This window comes from Scatophagus argus, chromosome 7 (assembly GCF_020382885.2).
Source record: "Scatophagus argus isolate fScaArg1 chromosome 7, fScaArg1.pri, whole genome shotgun sequence".
NCBI classification, from domain to species: Eukaryota; Metazoa; Chordata; class Actinopteri; family Scatophagidae; genus Scatophagus; species Scatophagus argus.
In genome coordinates this window covers 8,048,910-8,073,850 of record NC_058499.1, presented here as the reverse complement: position 1 = coordinate 8,073,850, position 24,941 = coordinate 8,048,910, and the positions used below count along the sequence as shown (strand labels likewise).

The 24,941-nt window shown below is 39.0% G+C and overlaps 2 protein-coding genes across 5 annotated transcripts; one reads left to right on the top strand and one right to left on the bottom strand.

Moving 5' to 3' along the window:
- Positions 1 to 459: 459 nt before the first annotated feature.
- tasor2 (transcription activation suppressor family member 2) lies at positions 460 to 18,028 on the bottom strand. Of its 4 annotated transcripts, XM_046395236.1 has the most exons (22): positions 16,795 to 18,020; positions 16,369 to 16,517; positions 15,958 to 16,053; positions 15,792 to 15,864; positions 13,908 to 13,999; positions 13,663 to 13,800; positions 13,182 to 13,315; positions 13,039 to 13,055; positions 12,767 to 12,866; positions 12,550 to 12,644; positions 12,308 to 12,414; positions 11,940 to 12,012; positions 11,751 to 11,822; positions 9,368 to 11,578; positions 8,244 to 8,976; positions 7,585 to 8,041; positions 3,420 to 6,974; positions 2,259 to 2,381; positions 2,028 to 2,181; positions 1,822 to 1,927; positions 1,322 to 1,503; positions 460 to 1,168 (listed from the first exon to the last, which is right to left on the bottom strand). In XM_046395236.1, the coding sequence occupies exons 1-22, from the start codon at positions 16,826 to 16,828 to the stop codon at positions 1,068 to 1,070; spliced, it is 8,802 nt and encodes a 2,933-aa protein (XP_046251192.1). In that variant the 5' UTR covers positions 16,829 to 18,020; the 3' UTR covers positions 460 to 1,067. The 4 variants fall into 4 exon arrangements, with proteins under 4 accessions (XP_046251192.1, XP_046251191.1, XP_046251193.1 ...); XM_046395235.1 differs by having other exon boundaries at positions 16,369 to 18,028; XM_046395237.1 differs by having other exon boundaries at positions 8,244 to 8,559; positions 16,369 to 18,018.
- LOC124062462 (ankyrin repeat and SOCS box protein 13-like) lies at positions 15,481 to 23,483 on the top strand. Its single transcript, XM_046395240.1, has 7 exons — positions 15,481 to 15,622; positions 18,991 to 19,099; positions 19,944 to 20,143; positions 20,276 to 20,426; positions 20,963 to 21,097; positions 22,092 to 22,283; positions 22,379 to 23,483. The coding sequence occupies exons 2-7, from the start codon at positions 19,057 to 19,059 to the stop codon at positions 22,525 to 22,527; spliced, it is 870 nt and encodes a 289-aa protein (XP_046251196.1). The 5' UTR covers positions 15,481 to 15,622; positions 18,991 to 19,056; the 3' UTR covers positions 22,528 to 23,483.
- Positions 23,484 to 24,941: the final 1,458 nt, after the last annotated feature.

Here is a 24,941-nt window from a genome sequence, read left to right as displayed (position 1 = left end):
GCGGTGGAATGATTAATCACCGCTATCCCCTGCATTAGCAATAGCTGATGTGCCCTCGAGCAAGGCACCTAATCCCCAGGCATCTGACGTGGCAGCCCACTGTTCCTGTGTGTTTCACTGTATCTTGCATGTGTGTGTGTTCAATCAGCAATGGGATTTTGGTGTATGTAAAAATATACTGACAAAGTCTGAAGTTCTGAAGTTTGTTTTTTTGAGGTTTCACATACAGTCAATGATCTGACTGGATATATATACATATATATATATAAATAGAACCACAACTCATACCAAAAACAGATTTCAAATTGTTTTCATTCATGTACTGTCAAATCCCATTTCTGGCTAGAAATTAATCTGAAGTGTAATGGGTCATCCTGCTGTACGGACGGTCCGTGTGCATGATCACATCATGCTGTGCGAGTTGTCAGGATCAAAATGCAGATTCTTCAACCAGTACGATGATTTTTTGAAGCAAAACGATTTATTCTCAGTCTCTGTGCTGTACAGTGAGTATCATAAAAAAATACACATATTAAGTAAGCACTGAGTGATTATGTTAAATTGTTCTGCACAAACACTAAGGGTTAATAATAACTGTCAGCAACCATAACAGTGTACATTAATAGACTTAAATATGTAAAATGCACACCAATTGAAAACCGCCTAGTTTGTTGCAAGGCTTTGTCTAGGTACCAAAATCAATTTGTGTCTACAAAACAATCTCTGAACTGCCTTGGTAACATGAAAAAGTAATCATTTAACAAGCAACAATGATTGTGCAGCAAGTTTTTAAAGTCAGGATTGTAACAAAGACAAAATATACACTGTAAAATAACTAATAACTTGTTTACAACTTACAATAAAAATATACAAAACAAAATACATACTGTACACAGCACACCCAGCTGCATACTGGCATCATGAATGATAACTTACAAACAAAAAAAAAAAAACAAAACAAAAAAAAAACCACCATTACTGGTAAATTACTGGTTTATTCTCACATCCAGTGAGTTTTGAGTTGTACTTGAAGCACAATTTCAGTATGTCCATCTTATTTTTTCAGGTCACACTGTAAATATTTCACTCGGAGAACACGTCAGGATAGAGCCAAAAGTCATTGTTAAGATTCCATTGGCTTCAAATGAGCTGCCTGTTGTTGCTGTATCTGTAAGAATAAGAAAGAAAAACGTCATGTCATTTGCACTGAACAGTAACTAAAACCTTTACAGGTTCACCTAGACACAATGCAGAAACTTGGTCAGTACTACATTGACTTTTGGGGGTGTCCAGTTCATGTATTTATGCAGTAGTGTCTCACCAGTTATAAAAACAGGGTATCGGGTTGATATATTCTGGACCTGTAAACGGACCAAACATGTGAGATAGTCAGGCTGATCTCTTGACATGAAGTCACACTCATGGTAAGGCAAGATTTCCAATATTCCAACTTCTTGGCACCAGTTTAACAAGTGCTTCTTCTCTTTTGCCTCTGTGCTCAATCTGGATGTGGGAAGAGAAACACAATGTTCAGACAGATAAGAGTTTAGCATCAGTCTTTCATAAAATTATGACATTACGCTGTATGGTAACTGCGAAAATGAAAGCAAAATCTGGGAAAGAGATCTGACTGCAAAGAAAGGAACTGTGGATAATGGTATATTCTGTTGCCGCTTCTACAATGATTTTTATTGTTGTGTTCACCTTTAGTGTTTTAGCAATGGAAAAATTATTTAAAAAATTGAATTACAAAAAAATGAAAGGCCTTCAGAACACCTGTAATCTGCTATTTAAGGAAGCAGAAAAAATCTGAACCCGTACCTTGCATTTTCTTTTAGCCGACGGCTGTCTCTGTAGTGCAACATCCACTTCCACTTCCCTGTTCTGCTTAGGTCTTGCAAAATTTCTGCCATTTTTTTCAGGTTGCCTTAAATTGATATGAAGGTGACATCATGAGTTATACTGAGTTCAGTTGAACTGCCTGCTTACATGAGAAGACCACAAACAACGGTTAAAAGATTACATACAAAGGCTGAGGGACTCCAGCACTACTCTGTCGAACATGAAGAAACCACCCCTTATGAAAAGCTCCTGATGAGTGAGATTCACAACATCATCTGGTTCATCAATTCCAGCGAACTGCACACCTGGTGACTTCTTAAGCTTCAGCAAATGTGGGACCTGAGACAGCATAGGGCAGCCGTTAATTCACGGTAACCTATTGCAAAGATCTTGTCAGAATAATTTTCACCAGTTACCTCACAAATGTGCTCTGCAATGTCTTCATTCCTGAGGACGATGAGCAGAGACGAAGAACTATCCTCACCAAGGAAGAATTCAGACGGCTGTACAGCAGTATGGCCCTCTGCCTCTAACTGTGCCTTTTGAGAGATCAAGAAGAAATTATCCAAACTTTAAAATTTAAAATTTTCCATTAGCAAGTATTATACTGCTTTGACACCGATATCCTTGAACTCAGCATCCCCTTGATGGTTATGTCTCCTCTTGATATCAAAAACACCTCAATAACCGGTATAATAAATATGGTGGGACAGTACATTCAATAAGACACATTACATTATGTTGCAAGATGATGTCAGGAAAGGTGTCAATCTTGATTATGCAGTGAGTAGTGAGTTTCTGGCTTATAACGTCTTTAATTTTTTTGTGTATCTTGGATGTGAAACACTTCAAAACAGATGTCAAGATGTAAATGAATCCGCCAACTGGTCAAGACCTGTGGTTACATCCATGTCTGTTCAGAACACTTTAATAGGATTTTAAAGGAATCAAATCATGACATGTTTTTTTTGTCAAAATGGAAGCTATCGATATACTGACATGCATGATTGTGAGTGAGTAATTTCTACAATTTCAGCATATTGTCTTCCCTTCAGTGACACTGAATATCATCAAAAGACAATGAGTTTGTGGTGGACTACACTTCTTTGAATGAATATTGCTGCAAGGAAGCTACAAATTCAAAAACTTGGGATGCTCAGAAGATCTAAACAATCAGCACAGTTTCAAGGCAGGCACTCAAGAATAGTGTCATCAATCCAGTATCTGACCAGATGTGAAAGCTGAGGAGTGGGATGTGTTTAACTACATTTTGAGGAAACTATTACTAATTAGTAATTATTCTGCATGTATAGTATGATAATACTTGTGTATGATGATAATTATTTCCTCTGTAAAAACTTTTAGTGAGACTAAGTTGACCACCAAACCTCCAATACATCAAGGAACAAATTTGTTCTGGCTCCTTCTGTAGAGGCGATGAGTATTAAGACTGTAAAAGAAATACACCTTTGGTGGCATACTGCTTTGATTAATTTAGAATCTCAGGTTACAGAGAGTATAGATGATATACAGATTATAGAATATCGCACTGGAAATTAGTTGAAAATTTATCTTACCTTTGTTTCCTCAAAGAAGGCATCATCTGATGTCACTAATATGTAAAATCTGTACTTCATTTTGCAGGACTTCTTCACAACTGAATTCAGATTACTGCGGAAACTCTCATCCACCTCTCTCTTCATTTGATCACAGAAGTCAAAATGGTTACATGGTTCAGTCTTTGTGTAACCTCTATCCATTCTGAAGTTCTTGAGTTTAGATGGGAACTTTCTGACAGCACAAACATCATCCATCATTGCAGTGTACTGTCTGGCACATTCTGCAGTCACACCTGATATTCCAGCATGTTCTACTGGGTTGCCTTTTCCTTCAGATATTTTTTGAGGAAACAAAGTATTTTCTTCCTCTGTCGTGTCTGCCAGGTCTTTCCTGTCAGACATGTCTACCTTGATTTTCTGTCCAACAAGTGACGGTGCATCAAAAGGTTCCAGTGAATCCTCCTGCTCCTCTAGAAGGGAAAAGCGCACAATCATAGGATTGGAACCAGACAAATTCAGTTTGTGTTGTGCATCTGTATGGTGGATGGGTCCCTTTTTACTCCTTTTCAAAAGCTGTTTCATTTGTTCTGAGAAAATAAGGCACTCCTGTTCCATTAATGCCTCAGTGAGGTCATCTTGTAGGCACCTCTTGGAAATCTGCTCCAGAAAAGACTCCGATCTCTTCTGGCTTCTGTTGAAAACTGTACATGTGAGTGAGCTTTGAGGTCCCTGAAAGAGACTGTCATCTTTGTAACACGCAGCTGAAGTTGAAGCATCTGAGGAGTCTTTCTGATCAATCTCAAAGCTCTCTTTAGTTGTTTGCCCAACTTTCTCAATCAAACTATTTGTCACAAAGCTTTGGTTTCCATCAGCAAGACTGGAGGAAGATTTCTGAGACTGAAAAGACTGCACAGGAAATGATGATGAAGGATTCCTGGAGTCACTGGCCTCTTGTTTATCATCATGTAGTGCTGCAGAATTTCCCTTCGGACTTTCTGTCTTTTTCTCAAAGATCATAGAAGCTGGTGCGGTGCATGTGAGTAAGGATGTTTTAGTTGGGTTATTTCTGGAAAACTTTGACATTACAAAGTTTTCAATTTCTCTGTTTTTAGCACTGCAATCTGCATGAATCTCATCACTCTTAGATGGTTTCACAGCCATGACAGGACGCTGAGTGTATGTTCGTGGTTCATGACATAAATTGGTCTGTAATGCTGTTTTGTGTCCATCTTGGTCGATGTTTAGTTTAAAAGCCTGCGAACACTCAGTAGAGGAAAAGAATCTGTAGGGATGAAAACGTTCTTGTCCTATGGAGGTTCCCTGTAGTTTATTTGTCTGATCAAGAGGGTGTTTCATATCAGTTGTTTTGAGATGGCTGAATCCGTTAGTGGGGTTTGACTTGGAGAGCAACTTATCTATACTGTGTTGAACTCCTAAACTTCTTTGTTCAAGATTGGGGGGAAGAGCATGAGGGTTGGGATTGCTGTTTACTGTAGACTTTAGTTTTTGCTCAAGGGGCATCTTATCCTTCATTAATGTTGAGCTTCTGCTAAGACAATTTAGAGCCACATTTTTGCAGGTTTCACTACCACTGAAGAAAGAACTACTACTATTACTACTACTACTATTCGGGCCATAACAGGTGATATACTGATATGGTTCCTCATCCATAGTTGGGGTAGGGCACCGGCTGTTCGACTCATGTTGTAAGACCTCTGGCTCATTGGTTTCGCGTACATTAAGAAGTGATGGTGACATTTTGCTAGCGGGCAGTTCTGCCTTTATATTGTACATTCCAGATGAACTGCACAAGGCAGGTTTGGGGCAAGTAGCTTCACTGACAAATGACAGTTCTTTCTGGTCTTCAGCTTCTTCTGGTTCTATTGTATCTTCTCCAGAGATGTCTATTCCAATGAATGGAATTACAACCCGACTGTGAGCCTTTTCCAGTCCCTCATTTGTTTTGTCACTATTGAGATCTGTTTCTTTTCTCAATGCCACCTCAGTTTTACACTTTGTTATCCTCTCCCACTGAGGTAAATGAGACTGTTGAGTTATGTTATCAACATTTTGCTCTCCCTCAACTGATTTCGTATCCCGATGTTCATGATCATCACTATTTGGATTTAATTTAAGCATTACTTTGTTCTGGCTTTCTGTTCCAACACTGTCATTTGCTGGGGGAATAGACACTTCTGCAGAAGACCCATGTAATAAGCAGGAGCTCTCATCAGAGATGGGTGACGCTACCTTCTGAGAATGTGCCACCTGTACCAAACAAATATATTTTTCTGAATTTTCCTCAACTACAGGCTCACTATAAATTGGGCCTCTTTCCAATGGAGCTTGAGGAGCATCTTCTGATATGGCATGTTCATTTGTTAATGCAAAGCCATTTGCACATAGTTTTGATTTGCAGTTGAGGGTCTGCCAATCATGGCAGGCATCTTCTTGCTCATCTCCTTGAGGTGGCTTCTTGTTCAGTGGTGCTTGGGCATTACACTCTGTGATGCAATTGGTTACTGAGTCTGGCCTATCACACACAGGTAATGATTGATCATGCAACTTTGCCAAACAAATATCACTTTCTGAACTTTCTTGAACTGCAGGTTCATCATCAGTAGGCTCCTTATCTGATAGGGTGTGAGGAGCTTTTTCTGATATGGAATATTCATCTATCAAAACACTGCCATTTCTCAACTGCAAATCATAGCAGGCATCATCTTTGTTGTCTGCTTGAGGCTGTTGCTCTTCCAATTGTATTTGGCGGTTACAATCTGTGAAGCAATCCTTCTTTACTGAGTCTGAGCCATCATGCATCACAGGTAATGGCTGTGCATTCAAATCACTGTCAGCTTCCATGTCTGAAATGGCAGGATTTTTCTCATCTAGCCCATCTTCTTTTCCAGAGTGATCATTTTCAATTACTTTATCTTCATGCACTGCACAACAACCCACAGGTTCAGTAACACTTTCAGCTTTGCCTGCTGAGACTGCTGTAGGTTCCTCCCTAGATAACTGCTTCTCGTTTTCCAAAAGATTTCCATTGCAGACTATACCTGACTCTTTGTTTGTTGAATCACTGCCTGTGCAAATAATTTTTAGAGAAAGTTGCATATCGCCCTCTTGGTATGGCTTTTCTTTCACTTTCCAGTTTTCCACATCTTTGAGTTCACTTTCATCATGCTCGGTTGCAAGAACCACATCATCTGCTTTTTTGGGGCCGTCTACCTCTTGATCTGTCATAGATTTGGATGAATCCCCTTCCTGTTTTTGCACTGAACACATCTCTGTAGCTTCTGAATTTTCAATGCCATTTTTCATGTCTGTCTTCTCATTGTCGCATCCATGTAACACATGGCCAATTCCTGAGGCAGTTGGATGATTTTGCTGGTCAGATACACTTTCCATCTCTTTTACAGACGTAAAAGTTCCACCACCTTTAAAATATGGTACATCAGTGTTCTCCAGACAACCAGCTGTTTGGAAAGGGAAACAAGTCCTTTCATTTGTGCTTCTGACATCAGTCCATTCACTGATATTTTCTGTGGTGTGTACACTTTTTCTGGAACACTGAAAAAGAGAGAGAGGGAGAACAGTATGTTATTTTGTCTTTGAATGTTTTGAAGATTTTATCTTCCATGTCACCTTTGCCACTGATGCACCATCAATTCAAACAATGGTGTTTCTGCTGGACATGCAGGTACATCATAAATAAGGAGGTCAGAGATGTAATAAATAAACTAGAAGCCACAAAAATCTCAAGTACATATGCCAAACCAAAGAAAGTACCCATTTTGCCTTTAAAATCACCTGCATTTCTGTGCACTAATATAAATTCATATTAGAAGACGTTCCTTCTCATACACCTCATCAGACGACCTCCAGAAGACATTTAGATTTAAGATGAATTTAAGATGAATTTTTTTTTAGAACAAAGTATTTTTGTTATATTTGCTGAAATTCTCTTAACATCGTGACAGCAATCAATAAATGACACCAATCATTACATGAAATGCTTCTTCAACAGTTCTTTATAAGTAGTCCCTTAAAATGCAAGAAGTCAGTTGCTACATTGCTCTGTAAGTTAAAGGCCTTGTGAAAATGATGACAAAAACACTGAATACGCAATAATTTATACTTAGCATAATAATGTCAATATTTGAATCAAAAATTGACTTGCCTTCTGTAGTCCCACAGATGACTCGAGTGTGTTCAATGTTTCAATAGCATCCTTCTGTTCACCAGACACAGAAGTTTCTTTTTGTTTCACTTGTGGATCTGAAGGGACAATCTCTACACTGGTGTTTTTCAGTGACAAGTCCAAAATCACAGATCCTTGATCCAAGACAGGGTTATCTTTTTTGCTGAGGTCCAAAGCTTTTGATGTCAAAGTCTCTGAAGTATCCGTCTCATTCAAGTGAGGAGCAAATGAATTGGCCTTGAGCTCACATTGAGCTGGGGCTGTCATCACTCCACTGGCCATTCCCGAAGAATCACTGTCCTCTGAACATGGGTTTGTACAGTTTGAATCAAAATGGAAGAACCTGGCTGTTGACCGGCTGTAGAACAGACCTATCCACATGTGAACAATGAGCTGTAACTCTTCATTGGTATCTCGAGTGGAGAAGTCCCATGGCCTGTCGAAGGTGTGAAATGAACAAAGGTTAGCTGAATACTTGATGATCATCATCTACAATCAATCAACTAAAAGTCAGCTTTACTGCATAGTGTCTACATTTTTCAACTAGACATTACTACAACTAGAAACAGGTACAACATGGAAATTTTCAACTTTTATGTTGAGATTTCTTTTATAAATAACCAACAGAATATACATACCCATGCAAGGCTCGGATGATAGATCTATATTTAGGGTCACTTGTAAACTTGCTGTCTAGACTAAAGTCGTAGTTTTCTTTCCATTGCTTTGTAACTTGGACAGATCCATCCTTATTAACAAAAGTACGGGAGTGCCTGAACTTTCTTCTGTGCATCATGTGTTTTTTCACGTGTTCTTGGGTCCTGTGGTTGTGATCACTTCTGTCTTCTTGATTGACAGTATGGTGTAGTGTTTTAATTCCATCACTATACATTGTCTGGTGATGGTGCAGCAGTCTGGTAGAACCACTTAATGGGGATACCTGGAAGGGTGTACCTGACAAATCCAACAGTAGAGAGGAAGACGGGGGCAATGAGTAAGCATGTTCTTTAGATATCAAAGCAACCAATTCACTGCCCCCCACAAGATGGCTGGGTGAAGGAGACTCAAGAGGCTGAATGGGTATAGCAGCACGCTCTCTAAGTAGAGCATGAAGAACTGACTCTTGTTCAGCACTGGGTGCATCTTTTCTTAGGTCACACTCCTTCAAACTTGTCCCTTGTGCTGGGTCTGGTTGTGGTGGAACCTGGTCACTACTGGCACTGAGTGCCAAGTCGGCAAGCAAGTTCAAAGCGTCTGTGGGTGGGCAAGCACTGCTACTTTTTGTCTTGCTGACAGAATTATCACTATTACACTCTTTGTATTTGAGTTTTTCACTGGCAAAACAAGCTGGGGTTTGAAAATGTAACCACCCTGTGAAGACAAAACAGAGGAGAGAAAAGAGAAACTGCATGAAAATAAAACGTAGCACATTGAAAGCATTTGAAATATACTAATGTATTGCTTTTAGGAACTTATCACCAACATGGAAACTATGCCCTTGATTCAAGCAATGGGACTGTTTTATTTATAAGCCAATAACACTAGTTTTGCATGCAGATGCGCAGGACTGGCAAAAATTTAGCACTAGCAAGAGAAGAGCAAAAGCAAATAGCAGTGACAGCATGCTGCAGACAGTTGATTAAGAGACAGAGCCAAGTAAAGAGTTAGTCAGGTTCAAAGTCATGCACAATGCTCAAGAGATTCCACATATTACACACAAATCAAGCATTCCAAATCTCAGATAATATGAAATATGACTTACATTTCTTTTTAACATTTTCTGCTGAGATGCCTTGGTGCTTTTTGAGTGTTTTAATCCTTCCCCGTCTTGGAAAAATTGATAGAGGCCTTTGTATGATTTCAGGTTGTTTGTCCACAATGGTTTGCTCTTGTGACTCTGATAACTCTTTACCATGAAGACTATCCTGATCCCCAAATTTATGTATCTTATTTGCTGTCTCTTTAGGGGTCAGGCCTAGGGCAAGTGCAAAAAGAGGGTCAACTGAAATCATCTCTGAAACTTCCTTGACACCTAAATTGGCATCCTGGACACAAGTAATTGAGTCATTACTCTTCAGCATCTCAGGGTCCAAGTCAACTTTGCCTTTCTTGAAACAAGGCTCAGTGTCTTGGACAATATCAGTTGTTTTCTTGAATCGAGGCTCAGTGTCTTGGACAATACCAGTTGTTTTCTCTGTCACAAGAATGCCTGCTTTTCTCTTTCCCCTTAGAAGAACTGATTTTAGCTTATTCAAGAGAATTTCACCCTTTGTTGCACGGTTTTCTGGGGAGGTGGTATCAGTGTGTTTTTCTTGAACCGTTTTTAAGGGAGGAGTGTCTTTTCCATTATACTCTGAAGAATGCTCATTGCTCTCTGGATTCAAAGGTAATGAACCACTGCCATCATCTGACTGTCTCTCTATGCTGTCTTCAGGATTAACATGATCGACAAAAATGTTCTGAGGATGGTTCCCTTCACCCTTACTTTTTGTGGCCTCTGTTTTGTTCCCTGCTGTCTCTGAGGCAATGCTAGACTCTTGCTCCATTTCATCTGTGTTTTGAGTGTTCACAGAGGCATCAATCAACATTTTTTCTTTATTTGTTGATTGAACATCATCCTTTAAAGTCTTAATCCGATCAACATTATCTACAGAGCCATAAGGAACCAAGATTCTCCCACATTCACTGATAGCCGGCTTCAAGTCCCACCGCTCCATTTTCTTTCTCAGAGGAAAAGCTTCAAGTTCTTTCAAAATGGTGCTGTCAAAGCTCTGCTGTCCAGGGTTTGTTTTTTTCTCCTTTGCTACTGCCAAACCAACAGTAGCAGATTTCACTTTTTTATTTTTTGTTGACAGCTTTCCAAATTTGCGCTTTCGCCTTCGCACTTTCCTCCAATCAATGTTTGAAGGATTACTCAACTGTGAGCATTCTGATGACTCTTTGGCCCGGTCTTGCGTATGATTCTTCAAGTTGTCATCTTCCATTTGTATTTTGACTGTTTGTAAATTCTGGGTCTCAGTGGAGACACGTTTCTGACCTTTGGGAAGTCCCCTGTGTAGTTTCTTACGTTTTGTTTGTGTTAGATTGGTGAGCTCAGGGCATTCAAAAGCCTTTTTGGTTGTAACAGTCTCATCATCCAGAGAGTTCACTCCAGATGTTTGTAATTTGGCTGTTGAAAAACCAGAAGGCTGAAAGTCATTCTGTTTTGTTGCAGACTCAGTACTGATCACACTTGCATTGTTGACAGTTTGCTCTGCCGAAGTGATGCTGACTATAAGCTCTGTGGGAAGGTCATCTGATGTAGTGGGAGTCACGAGATTTGTTGTCTCCATATTATCAGTTTTGATCAGCAAAGTCTGGTCAAGTATTTCAGTGTCTTTTATAACAGGTTGCAAATCCTCGGATACAACATGTTGAGGCATATCTGTTAAGTCAATTTGTGCTTCAGCACTTCTCATACAACTGTCCATAGACGTCTCAACATTTACAGCAGGTTTCTCTCGAGTCAACTCATCTTCTGATGCATTGCTAACATGACTGGTTGATGCCTCTTCAGGAGAGGACAGACAGAAGTAGACATCATCATCAAGATCTTCTATTCGCTCCTCTTGTCCAGCTGACAGGATTTCTGAAGCCTTGGATACTGGCAGTTGAAAAGAGACTGGTTTGCTCAGGTATGACCTGACATTCTGCCACGCCCTGTTAGTCCACTCTGGGGATGTGTAGAGGTGCTTGTGGGCATCTGGCACATCATACTGATCTGGAAAAATGCTTAAATCCCTAGTGGGGCTTAATGCCAACCCAGGACTTATCAGTGCTGCATAATTTTGCATATGCTGCACAAGTACTTCACACAGTTCTTCACATGGGTCAGTTGTTTTTTTTTCAACTTCACCCTCTGCATAACTTAGTATTGGTAAAACCCGCAGGATTTCAGATGAAATGCCAGGCTTTCTCTGTCCAAGTTTTGTGTCTGTGATAAATTGTGAAAGAGAATTTGTTTAATCTCTTATTTTGCATTCGCATGATGTCATTAATGCTAGACAAGCACAAACTAGAAGCACCACTGAGCTGTGCAAATGTTGATTTATGTAAGGTGAGAAATTTTTCAAGTGAAAAGACAGTTAAATGCATGCTGTAATCACCTCTTCGTATAACTCGTGAGTCTGGAAACACAAAAATGCCTTGCAAAACCTCAGTTGCACTGGATCCAGTACCTATAAAAAACAAAGATATGTGGCTGATCTGAATTGTGGTTGAAAAGAAGACAGAGTTCAGCAAGTTTTGTTGTGAAACTGACAACATAGTACTCTGTCATCACTTTCTTATCTTACCATCAAATGTGAGAAAATTGCAGGAGTGCAACAGGATAAGAAAACCACCATCGTTCAGCAGAACCGTAAGAGCCTGTACAAAAATTAACGATTTTATTAGGTATGGATTTTGGACGTTAAAAAACAAGTAAATTTTTACATATAATTATGCACTGTAAACTAATCTAAAAATGTAACTTTTATAATGCGTTGGAAATTTCCAACACTGGAACAAATTGACTACACATTTCTGACTATTTGCAAAATAATGACTATAAATCACCACTTTGGGCTCTGATAAATTGTGATGGATATCATTATCAAGGGATGAATGACTTGGACCCTACAGTCTCTGGAGAGTTAAAAATAATAAATAAACAGAAACTCACAACATCTTTGTCCTTGATCTCCCTTAGAACCAAAGAGAATGAGCTGGTTTGTTCTGCCTCAGAAAGAAACAACTCGCACAGGCTGCAGTATAAGCCATCCAGAAAGACTGGAAAACAACAAAAAAGTCAAATTCATAAATGATATGTTCAATAATTCCAGGAATTATGGTGAAACATTTACTGAAAATGTAACTATTGCTCAATAAAACTGATTATTTTCCTAACATGTTCTAACAGCACACCTTCACCAGAGAGGCCGGTTTCAAAAACAGTCTTTGGCAACAGCTGTCTCAGATCTATCATGGAAATGGCTTGCTCAACTTTCACCACCGGAGGCCTTAAATGAAACAAAACAAAAACAACAAAAAAAAGGACAAAATCACAGAAAATAGGTCATATAATCTAAATTATCAACCATTTAAGAATACTTTGCATGTGATATGTGTAAATTTAACTTACAGTTCTGCAGGGATCAAGGCCCCTGCTGTAGTCCTCAGCTCAACGTTATAGTAATAGGGGCCTATTTGAAGCTGACCCCTCCACGGAATGTAATGACAAACTGGGGGGAAAAAAACAATTAAAACAATTATTTTTAAAACAAAATCATTATGTGCATAGTCACAACAGTTCATTTTGAATAAATCAAACATGGGAATACAAATTACTGACAAATAAAACACTACCATAATTTAAATAGCTATAGAGGTAAGAATAAATTACATGTTACTTACCCAGTTCTTTCTCCTTACTGGGAAGAGAAACCAGGACACAATCAATACAACTTTCACCTTCCCAATTTGTTTCAAACCATGTTTGGTCAAGTACATAGTATAACAATCAGGGTAAAGCATGTGTATCAACACTGATATAGTACCTTTTCTCTTGTGGTGCTACAAGTGTTGCTTTGGTATCCGTGTATGAAAACGATACAATGGCAAAAGGACAGGCAGCACTGGGAGACCTATCAGTCTCATTGCTTCCATCATCTAGCAGCTCATACATGTAATACTGCAAAATTAAAACAAGACGAATTTGAGCTGCCATGAGTCCTTTCCATTTCCCCTTCTCAACATGTACTCATGCACTAAGCTGCTTAACAATACTGTGCTCACAAGAATGCATCTACACACAGACAGATAAGAAAGGCACACAACCACCACCACAATATCTGGGCTTTACAAGTGACCAGTGTAACCTTTTAGTGAAATCAGTGCTGTGTTGTATGTTAATACTGTAGCTTACTTGCACCTATATTTTCTGTGCTTTTGTAGCTCTCCATAAAAGCATGATGGTGAGTCTGAAAAAACTGTGCTGTGTGATTTTCATCACTAGTCACAGTCATCACCTCTTCTTACCTGGGTCCTCTCGAATGCAAGAAAGGAGCTGGTTTTCGCAGATACTGAGGACAACTGCTCTGACACGTGACAGTCAAACCCCTCAGTGGGCGTAGTGAAATTCTGGGTGTAATTCTCTAAAACCTTTTTAACTCTACCCTGTTGGTAACAACAAAGGACACTGATTTTATATCTATTATTTCCTATGAATGAAAACACAATTGCTGCACATCTAAGACAAATATTTCAATTTCTTTTTTCAATACCTTTGTCAGCCTGATGATGGCAATGTATCCAGATTTCCCATGATACCAGCGATTTAGATCCAAACAGTCAGAGTACATGGATATGTAAACACCTAAGTAAACACAAAAACCTTTCACTCAATGTGTGTTCAGAAAATAAATACAGGAAGATTTGAGGAACATAAAAAACTACAATACTTAGCTAATTACTGTGAAGTGGTAACATGGTACACAACACCAAGGTCATACTTGAACAATATGCACATTAACAACTGTCTAAATGACCTTAACCACTGCAGCTCAACATGAACCTGAAACAAGTATGTTCCACATCTATATCAATGAGCCATAATGTGGAAAATACCCTACACTTACCAAAAAAGAATGCAACGTAAAAATGATAGTAAACACACATATTGCTTTTGTTTGAATAGACTGGGGCTTGCACTCACAATGGAGCACTTGATTGGGCAAGAGGTTGTAGTTTCCCAGCAACACCTTAATGGTCACTATGGCTAGAACCTTCATAGTGAATAAAACTGGTTCTGATACAGCTCAGTGAGGAATTTTTTAATAGCTTTTTTTCTGATTCTGATTCAAGGATTTAAATAAAAGACATTTGGGATTTTGTTTGCCTGATTCACAGGAAGCCAATGTGAGCTGGCTGACAGAAACGGGTTTGGTGCTACTGCTCACTAAAGACAACATTGCTGGGCCTGTACATGTCTTACAACAGTGCACTTTTGTAAGTGAGTAAGAACCAGTTTTGAAAATAGTAAGATCAAGTCATTATCAATAGTGATTCAGGCCTAAAGTTATCATTGTATAAAATAGTACAACAAAAATGAATTGAAATATGGATATGGAAATTTGAATGTACGAGGCAAAACAAGAATCAGAAACTGGTTTGGCGGGTCCGGTATGTCTTCTATACTCTTGTACCAGCAGCATGCTGTCAAAGTAAACGTTACAACAAAGTATAGAAAATACACGGTAACCTTTTCAAATGTCTAAACTAGTCATGATAGAATAAATGTTGCTGTTATGCAAAGGAATTTCAGGAAATCTGTGATAATACCACTGAAATCTTCCCAAGAACTGAAACAGATCAAAACAAGCAAAAAGCAAGCAAAAGACAAATTAATCCTGTGCAAGTGCTATATTCAATTACATGCTGTTGTTTCCATGTGCCACTCTTCTGTGATTTCATACCACAGCTCACAGAAAAACAGCTCCATAAAAAGAACTTCATGACCAATGTTTAAACTAACTTTCACACTTATCAAAGCCTGGAGTGAGTACAGAGATAACAGAAAAAAACTTGGAGAGGCAACATTTCATACTTATTTTTGTAATTTCCCAGTTATGGGACTAATAAAGGATTATTTTATCTTATGTTGCAAAGGAAAAACGTGTTACATTTAAATGAAATCCAGCTTACAATCCACAGCAAATCAGACATTAAATACTTTCTTTATTGTCTTTTGACCAGCAACATGTTTCTAATTCTGACATGCGTCATCTTATGGTTTCTGTTTCAGAACAGAAATGCTTCCATTTTCATTTGTATAGATTGATACAATCAGCATACTTTCACTTTCAAATGCAGGGGAGCACCAAACACTCAACATGGATTATTCCTTTGGAGAGACAGCTGGCATTGATTTGGCAGTCAAAGTAATAACTTCGGATAAAATACTTTGAATTTTACCATGTTACCAGCAAGTATATCTAAGGTAAGTGATAGAAATTCTTGTAGAGAAATCTTAACTGGGTGTTTTCGGTCTATAAATATGGCCTCTTGTTTGTTCATCGCTGAGCTGCACAAAATGTCAAGGTGATCTCATTGCTGGTTGGCAGAGTAGCAGTACGGGGTGGAGGTATACTGAAATCATAATAATTTACCATTTGAGGGATCTCCCAGAGTTGTACAAGTGCTGTTTCCTGTGAGCACACCAGTTTCTCCAAGTGCATTTGCCTTTAAATAAATACAAAGATGAATATCAGCAGGCTCTAAAGACTGTAGGAACATATATTTCCTCACGTGTGTGCCAGTGTTTCAAATCTTTACCTTGTTGACATCGTCAAACAGCAAAAACCCATAGGATTCCTTCAGCTCGTCCTCTGAATATCCTGCTTCTCTTTTCTTTGCTCGAAAAGCACAATACTGATGTAAAAATAGATAAATAAATAGAAAGAAAAGTGTAAGTTTGAAAAGTGTAAGGTGTCGTTTCGATTTCATGCTTGCTGTTCCTCTCATAGTATTAAAGGGCAGTTTCTATTTTCATGTTTTCACTTCATTCTTTGCCCAGGTGTTCGGATATAAAGGATATAGCCTAAAATATAAGTCAAATTTCCAAACAGTCACTGTTGAAGGCTAAATGATAAAATAAAAGAAAAGTATGGAACATTTTACAAAATATGTATACCATTTCAGGTAGCTTAATGTTTAATGACAATGTGGGACAGGATTTTGACTGACCTTGTTCTCCAGTACCGGATTCTTTATTAAGACAGCAGACTTGTATCTGAAGCACTGCTTAGACTCCTCATACAAGTACGCACTTTTAAGTGAAGCCAAAATATTCTTTTGAAAGGTATCACAACTTGTTGACACGGGCACTAAATTACCTAAAAATAGACAAAAACGCAAACATGAGCACAACATACAAGCAACGTGGCTGAATCACAACTAACTGCGTTTTCGCCTCCAACTGGAGAAAAGTTTTCCGGAGTTAATAAAAGCCTGGGACTGTTTGTGGCAAACGACACCTAATCCACGCGTCCATTTTCGTCCAAATATATATCTACATCAGGGTGTATATCTCAACCTCAGTGGGGGGGAAAAAGCAGATTTATTGAGGATTTTAAAATGTAACTTTAACGAGAGGAAAAATGAGCTCATCACCTTTACTCGAGGCATCACCATTTCCACTTTCCATTGCTAAATTCTTACGAAATCTGTCGTTGTCCCTTTGCCCTTCGCTGAGAACGGCTGTGTCTGGTTTTAAACATCACAACAGAATTATAAAGTCTCATGAGTACGCCGTCCAGTGAGCCTTTTAAAGTAACTTGAGCTCTAGCCGCAGTTTGAGCAAACATATTCATGCGACAACCAGGAAGTTAAAAAAAATAACCGACGTCCAAACGCGTAGAAACAAAAATATCCACTCGAATCCACTTTTATCGTTTCAAACGTGATAAATCCTCATTATGCTGAAAGATCATCAGTCTCCACACGCTGGCTCTCTGCGTATGTACAGTCCGATACGAAATAGAAACAGAAACCTATCGAGGCGAGAGCATCCATCTTGAAAGTCTACACGAGAAAAACTGGCTGCTGGTGGTGGAGCTTGTTTGCGCCTGCGGTCCACTTCTGCTGCGTGTCAGTTTTCTCGTTCTCAATGACAAATTCATGACTGCTAAACGTAACCGAACTGCAACTGTAAAATCCTCATTTCTACCCTCACATACGCGATGCAGTCAGTCTGTTTCTGGAAGGCTATGATGTGGATAATACAGCACATAGGAGGACGTAACTATACTGCTTTGAAGGGAAGTTGGGTCCAGTGCTAACACATATAGCATATTATCTAAACACCCACATACTCAGCATGAATTGTTGAACTTTAAACACTGAGGCAGCACCAGACTTTGATGGTCCAAGTTTTAATTCTGCCACTAAGGTGAAATGTTTGTTTGAACAATCTAGTATTTCTAATAGCATTTGGATTGAAAACCATGCTGACCGTGAGTTATTACATCACCAAAAATCAAAGCACTCACGTACAGGGTTGGGCCCGGTTTCATATTAAGCCAAATACTACATGTGTGCTAATACCACATTTAACCACCAGGTGTTGCATGTGACTCCCACGTGGAACACGATGAGGGCCCACCAAGAGTGTAGCAGCACAACCCATCAGGATAATCGTGACATCACATTTTGATTTCTCACAACAACCATTTGACTTAACTTTTCTTCTTCTAAAGTTTAACATAATAAATATAATAAGATTCTGGCCTATGGTTCTTGAGACTGCATAGCATACAAAGTGGAACCTTGCAAGTCAGTGAGTTGTCCTCAACACATCCCTGCAAATATTTAATTAAAAAAAACCGCCTTGTTAATAACCTCAGGGTTTCGGTTCACTGAAACACTGTACAAGAAGTGTTCTGTTTGTGTTAACAGTGTCGTGCATAACTTTACCAGGGCAAACAGGAGCAGATCGAAACAAGGCTCTGTAATCAAGTATTGCAGTGTGTACCGTAATGGTAGACTTTTGTATTCCCTTTCAACAAGTTTATATGGTTGGGGTTCAGACCAGAACTGCATTTGTGACTGTATCTATAATGCTATGAATAGAGCTACAGTAGCTGTACTGTTAACCGTTTACTGCTACCCTTTACGTAAGCCAAAGAACCCTTTTTAAGCCACAGGGAATATGAACCTGCGAAATCTGGAAACTCTCACACTGGCACAAAAATGTATAAATTATAGCGCCCCAACTAAAAATGAATGCATAATGTTGCAGTTGAAATGAAAATGGCTGAACCCATATGTATAGTCAGTGTCTGAACCAGTGAATCCAAATTTGGCACCCAGCACATCAGAGACTAGCAAGACCAATGCTAGCTAAAATTGGCCATAATAGATTATAAAATCACAAACACATTAGCCAGTGAAAAATACATAAAGTAAATGTTGATATTAGTCAGCTGGCTAAGCTTCATCTCCTTGCACTGGAAAGCCACGACAAATGCATGGGTTTTAAGCAAGTAACATTGCTTAATTCAATTATATTTTGACATTTCTTTTGCATTGTTAAATGACAGTATCAAGTGTGTTTTCGTAATTGTTATTACCCCTTAATAAATCGTCAGTTATTCCACTTGAATGCAAGGAAACTAAAATCAGGTTAGTTTAGTTTAACACTCGTAGTTCTACTAGTTTCAATGCTTGAACGTATTGGAAGCCGCCTACATATCCCAGAATTCCAAGCCATTGTTTGTTTGGATTGAATCTCTGAGCTCTCGGCACCCGGCTGCCCAGCGTGTTTTACAGTATAATGCAGCCCATTGAGTTTTTATTCTTTTACTTCAGAATGAATTACTTGTTTGGCTGAATCTACGGGGTTTATACGGAAGAAAACGGTCACGTTAACATGAAATGGAGATCACTCGGGCCAGACCGTCTCTGTATGGAGAAATCGGTAAGTAGCTTACAGTTGGTGACCAGCAGTAACCCACGCCACCAGTATAAAACAACGTTAGCGAAGACAAGAGACTGGTCGGATCGATTTGGTAGCTACCATGAATGACAACTCTGTATTATCTTTCATTTCAAGGTGAAAGGCTGTCAGTCTCCGTGGGACGCATAGCCAGGTTAACGTTAGCTAGCATGCTATCTTAAAGCGACTGACGTTAGTTTGTGAGCATGACAATAAGCTATGAGCTCATGAGCTAATCAGGCTAGCAGGCACTGAAGTCCATGTTGTGCAACTGCACCTTAAAATCAGTAAATGTGCGCCAGATTTAGACCTAACTTTACACACTAACTGCAGATGTAGCATACTTAAATATATCTTTATCTATATCTATATTATAGAAGAACTACCGTATTAACGCTCAGGTCACTGATCCTAACAATACACATCTCACAATAATATACTTAGTGCTGTTGTGATGGTTTGCTAGTCATGCTGTACATTTCTGTACCAGTAAATGTAGATGGTCATGATCACCGCTGCAAAACTTCCGTACTTACAGATGAAGTACTTTTATTACAAGATCAAGACATAAATATGTACTTTGTCTGTCTCTTTGTCTATTGTAAAAAAACAAAACAATAAAAGTTCACTGTGGTTCTTTTCCCTCACTTGTGGTTGAGGCCAAACAAAAAAGACAGAACATTTCAGCCATACTGGAATGACAAAATAAACTTAAATGTGAATAGAGAAACATAGGTCAATGCCCAGAGATCCAGAAAAAGTTCATGGAAAAACTTCGTGAATAGACAGACTAAGTCTCGTCTTGTTTGGCCTGACATATTTGCAGCTCATGGTCTTGGATTCTGGACGGACCGGTCAGCAGTGCATGAGGCCGCTGCACAGGGCAGGGCCATCCAGCTGCAGCAGTTGATCGAGGGAGGTGCAGCCGTTAACATCGTGGCCGTTGACTCCATCACTCCCCTGCACGAGGCGTGTATACAGGGACAGACCCAGTGCGTCCGATTGCTGCTGAACGCCGGTGCACAGGTCAGATAGTGTCAGTGATGTGCAACAGCAGAAGCGCTTCACAGAATACCCAAGCCAAACTGATAGCTTTCTTCATCAGTGCATGATTATCTGATGGGTGGATTTTTGACTTTTTGGCTCTGTGCTGTCTAGGTGGATGCCCGTAACATTGATGGCAGCACTCCACTATGCGATGCTTGTGCGGCTGGTAGCCTGGAATGTGTGAAGCTGCTCCTTGAGTATGGAGCAACAGTTAACCCTCCACTGTTTACCTTCTCACCTCTTCATGAGGCTTGCATGGGAGGTGCGTCTTGTTACGTTCAACATCACCAGCAATGCAGATTGCAGCGAGACTATTGAGCTCTTGATTATTACTTATTACAATTATTGATTATTACAAAGATGTAGCAATAAAACAAACACCTAATCACATAATTACCAGGTAGACCATGGGACACAAGCAGACTGGCTATGCCTGCTCAGGCACTAATACACACTTGGATGTTTGCAGTTTGAAATTCGAAAACAGAAGTGACTTGTAAGGAGAAAGCTTTAAAGTGAAACCCCAACCAATATCTTTTCAAGCTAGACAGCTTCTGTACCACTTTGAAGGATGAAATTATAAACTTTTTTCAGCCTCCTTTCAAGCCCACATGAAATGAGCAGTAGCTTCTCAAAAGACAGAATCTGGGTGGTGGAGTATCTCCATTAACTGGTGTTAATGTTATATTTTCATTGAGGTGACTCCCAGGATTTGTTTCCCAGCTGTGCTTTGGAAGTCATTCTGCTGCCAGTCACTTGACTTTGTTCCAAATAATCATAATTTGTCTATCACAATAGGTAATTCACACTGTGTTCAGCTCATGATTGATCAAGGAGCTTTCATGGAGGCCCATGACTGCCACTACGGGACACCACTTCATGTAGCCTGTGCAAGACAACATTACGACTGCGCCAAAGTTCTCCTCAATGCAGGTGATATTTATCTTCTTTGCACTTATGTACCTACATTTACAACTACATTTTTGGGACAAAACCTTGATATAAGTTTGCTATATCAAGAAAAGGTAGGAGATAAGTCAATGTTGGATATCGGTGGTTGCTCTTAACTTTAGTTGTTAATGTGGTGGTTAAGATATTAAAACTATTTTCAAGTTGTGTGGGAGAAGTTGAAGTACTGTGACAGGTTCCTCTCTGTGTAACTTGGTCCACCTTAAGTGACTGCTTCACCCGCAAGACAACAGAACAGTGATAACAAATATGCTATATCACTGTCTTAAAGTGTCACTCCGACAATCAAAGCAATTATTAACAATACATTTAGAAAGATATGTAAAGATTTCTAAATCAGCTGATTTTGAATGTTAGTCCTTGATTTACACAATTTAACAAGAGGGTAATTATATCTGTTTGGTCATTTAAAATATCCTTAAATGTGATCCATGTAGTGTTATTCATTGTTTAGACTGCTGGAGTGACACTTAAAGACAGTGATCTAGCATATTTGTTATTGTTCTGTTGTCTAGCGGTTGAGCCAAGTTTCACAGTGACTTCTCCCACACAAGCTGAAAATAGTGACAGTTAATGTTAAGAGTAACCAGTGCTGTGCTACATTGACTTATCTGCTTCCTTTTCTGCAAATTATGACAATACTTTATGTGCTAACTGTATCAGTCAGTGGATGTGAACAATGCTTTGACTGTGCAACCGTGAGCGCTTTGAGAGAAGTCTTTCTCACTCTAATTTAGACTGATTGGTTAAGCATTGCTTGCCACACCAGTGATCAACGTGTCCCTAATAAGGGAGATTAAATAACTTATTTAGCACCGACTTCTGCGTTGTTTTTATGCTTACTGCTAAGGATATTCCTTTATAAAGTGAATTATAATGACATTGAGGTATGAAGACAAATGCTACGGATGACAAATACTTCTCTCTCTCATACAGTTTTTGTCTTTGTTTTCCAAAGGGGCAAATGTGAATGCTGCCAAGTTACATGAGACGGCCCTTCATCATGCAGCCAAAACAAAAAATGTTGACTTGATTGAGCTACTTGTGGAGTTTGGGGGTAATGTCTACGCCAGGGATAACCTAAACAAAAAACCAATCCACTACACCAATCTGGGGTCTCCCTCTTATCTCTGCCTTGAGTTCTATGAGAGTAAGTTTGTTTGTCTTAAGTGCGCATCCTGTCACTGTCAGTGTATATCTAGAGGACTGATAAAATGTCATCTCCTTTTTTTCCCTCCTTCCTAGATAACCCCCTCAGTCTACAGCAGATCAGCAGAGTGGCTGTGAGAGGGGCTCTCGGGACAAGAGCGCTTGAAGTTATTTCCAAGCTGGACTTGCCCAATCGCATCATAAGTTTTCTTTCTTACACACCACTTCCAGTTATTGAAATTTAATCAAACATACGAAGTTTAAGATGGAGCTCTTAGAAGGTTAAATCTAGATCAGTTATGTATACTGGCTGTCTGCTATTTTCCATTCCAGAAATACCATAAAACAATGCCAATAGGCTTACCATCAGCTTATCAAGATCTTATAACTAACCTGTTAATTCACAGCAACCTACTTAGACTTAGACACACACCAAATGAATGTTCAGTCATACATTTAGAAGTTTGACCCATCAACTCCTGTTCAGCAGCCACTCATTTATTCTGCTCGGCAAGTAGCGCACGGCTGGTTTGTCACGTTTGTCTTTAGCTTATTAGCAAGAAAAATGGCTCATCTTGGCAGTTAAGAGAGGTGAGACTCAATCATACAGTGTTTATGAAGGCCAAAAAAAATCAAACCGTTGTCTGTGAAAGGCCATGCACTTGCATACTAAGCTGACACAGGTGTAATTGTTTTGTCTGATCAGAACAGTTTGGACATGAACTGTCCATTAAACACTAACTCTCCTGTTAGCCTTCTGCACATGTTAAGAAGGGACAAAGTACATTTTTATGGTCCTTGTTGCTACACGGAGTCTGATGACCTCTCACTGACATCCTACATATCTCAGGTCACCTTCAACCTGAGCAGAGGTAAAACTACCCACAATAACAGAACACACCCATGTCAGTGGCTTTAAGTGAGGCTTTTACAACACTACCAACCATTTCAGAATGCTTATTTGAGTCAGTGGTAATAAGCTGAAGTATTAATTAATTAATGGAGCTTGCTCATCATGACCAAGTAAATGTGATTTCTTCAGATGCAACCAGAGGAAACAAAAAGTAGTTTGATTAGGGTTATATCGCCCTATGTATTTATATATATATTCTGTAAGTATTTATTTTGAATGTAAATTTGTAAATATTACAGATGGTTCTACCTCTATTAAATTTGTGTAAATAAATAGACCACTACCAGACTATTTTTAAAACAATTCTTTGTCTTTATGTCTTCTACTGCAAGTGAAGTGTAACAACATCAAATTTGGTTGTTTGTTTTATCGTTCCTTTCTAATAATAATCCTTTCAGGGACATAATGTTCACAGTTCTGTACTACAAAACCAAATCAAGTTTCAAGACACTGTTAGTTCATTTTCATAACACAGGCAAGTGAAAGAAAGTGCCCTGGAACGTTAGGGAAAATTAAATCAAAAACTTGAAACATAGATCATTTGTAGTTATGCAACAAAGTTTAACCAGCTTGCAGTGCTCGGTATGCCTCAAACAAATCTCAATCAAAATTAATAGTGTGTTGTGAAAAAACAAGTTACACTGCCAAGTCACTCAACAATTTGAAATAGTGGGGACATGGTTGGTAAATCTCTAACAGTGGAGAAACTCTAATACATCAAAGGTGTTATTACATGATTGAGTTCGGAAAGTTCGGTTGGTTAGAAAGATTAAATGAGAGCCATCTGCAGCTACAACCTGGAATGAAAATGAGAGACTCTTATGAGTGAATTATAAACACATCAGTTCTGACTAACTCAAAAACGTGTCTGAACGTGGCCTGCTTCTGCCGGTCCAGACTGGTAAAAAATGGTAAGTGATCGTTGATTAAACTAACAGAAACAATATTTCAATGTCATAAACCTGATATGTGATCTCAAACAGAGGTGGATTTAAGAACAAAAGCCCCAGGTACATTACCTTAGTAAATAAGTCCAAAATATACATAATAATAATAGTTAAAACTTTTTGTGCAACCTTGGGGATTTTAAAGTCTACAGCTAAGTAACTAAGGGAGGGATTTTCAAAAACTGATTCCAGTATATACTTTTGCTACACTAATGACATTAGTATCTGTGCCTTCATGATATCTCACTTTGGGGATTAGAAACTCTTGTCAACATTTGAACTGTCTGTTCTGAGAAGGCTTTGAAACAGTCAGCTTGACCAGTTATGTTCAGGCAGGAAATAATTTTGTTCCTGGTTTCCAGTAGCCCTCAATGTAGTGCCAAAAATAAATGCTAGCTACAGGAAGACACACAAAAAAAACCAGCAAAAAAAAAAAAGACAAAAAACATCTTTCTCTTTAATATGAACAGTTTTTACAGAATTAAAGCCCTACATAACTAAACAGTTAACTGAATAAGTAAAATAGCAGTGTTATACTATTCTCTACACTCCTGACCGTTAACCATAGCGCTAAGCATAGCGGTTAGATATGAAGTAAGATAGCTAAAGCTGGATTAGGAATGAGTGATGCTAATATGAGAGGAAGTGCAAGTAGGAAGTGCAGTGAGAACCTGACACTTTCAAGATGTAAGCGTTTATTTATTATTTTGAGCGGCAAACACCAAAGATGCGAGCCTGTCATCATCAACGCCTGTTGTTAACTGTCACTTCCTGTTTAACTGGGCCGACTACAAAACCC

Excerpts from the sequence above, each read along its gene's own strand:
- tasor2 (XM_046395235.1), bottom strand. The coding sequence starts at position 16,554 with ATGTTGTGCTCATGTTTGCGTTTTTGTCTATTTTTAGGTAATTTAGTG. Across the intron at positions 15,865-15,957 it reads TGTTTGACGATGTCAACAAG|GCAAATGCACTTGGAGAAAC; the intron begins GTAAAGATTTGA and ends ATTTATTTAAAG. Across the intron at positions 6,975-7,584 it reads CATCTGTGGGACTACAGAAG|TGTTCCAGAAAAAGTGTACA; the intron begins GCAAGTCAATTT and ends TCTCTTTTTCAG.
- LOC124062462 (XM_046395240.1), top strand. The coding sequence starts at position 19,057 with ATGGAGATCACTCGGGCCAGACCGTCTCTGTATGGAGAAATCG. Across the intron at positions 20,427-20,962 it reads TCATGAGGCTTGCATGGGAG|GTAATTCACACTGTGTTCAG; the intron begins GTGCGTCTTGTT and ends CTATCACAATAG. Across the intron at positions 21,098-22,091 it reads CAAAGTTCTCCTCAATGCAG|GGGCAAATGTGAATGCTGCC; the intron begins GTGATATTTATC and ends TGTTTTCCAAAG.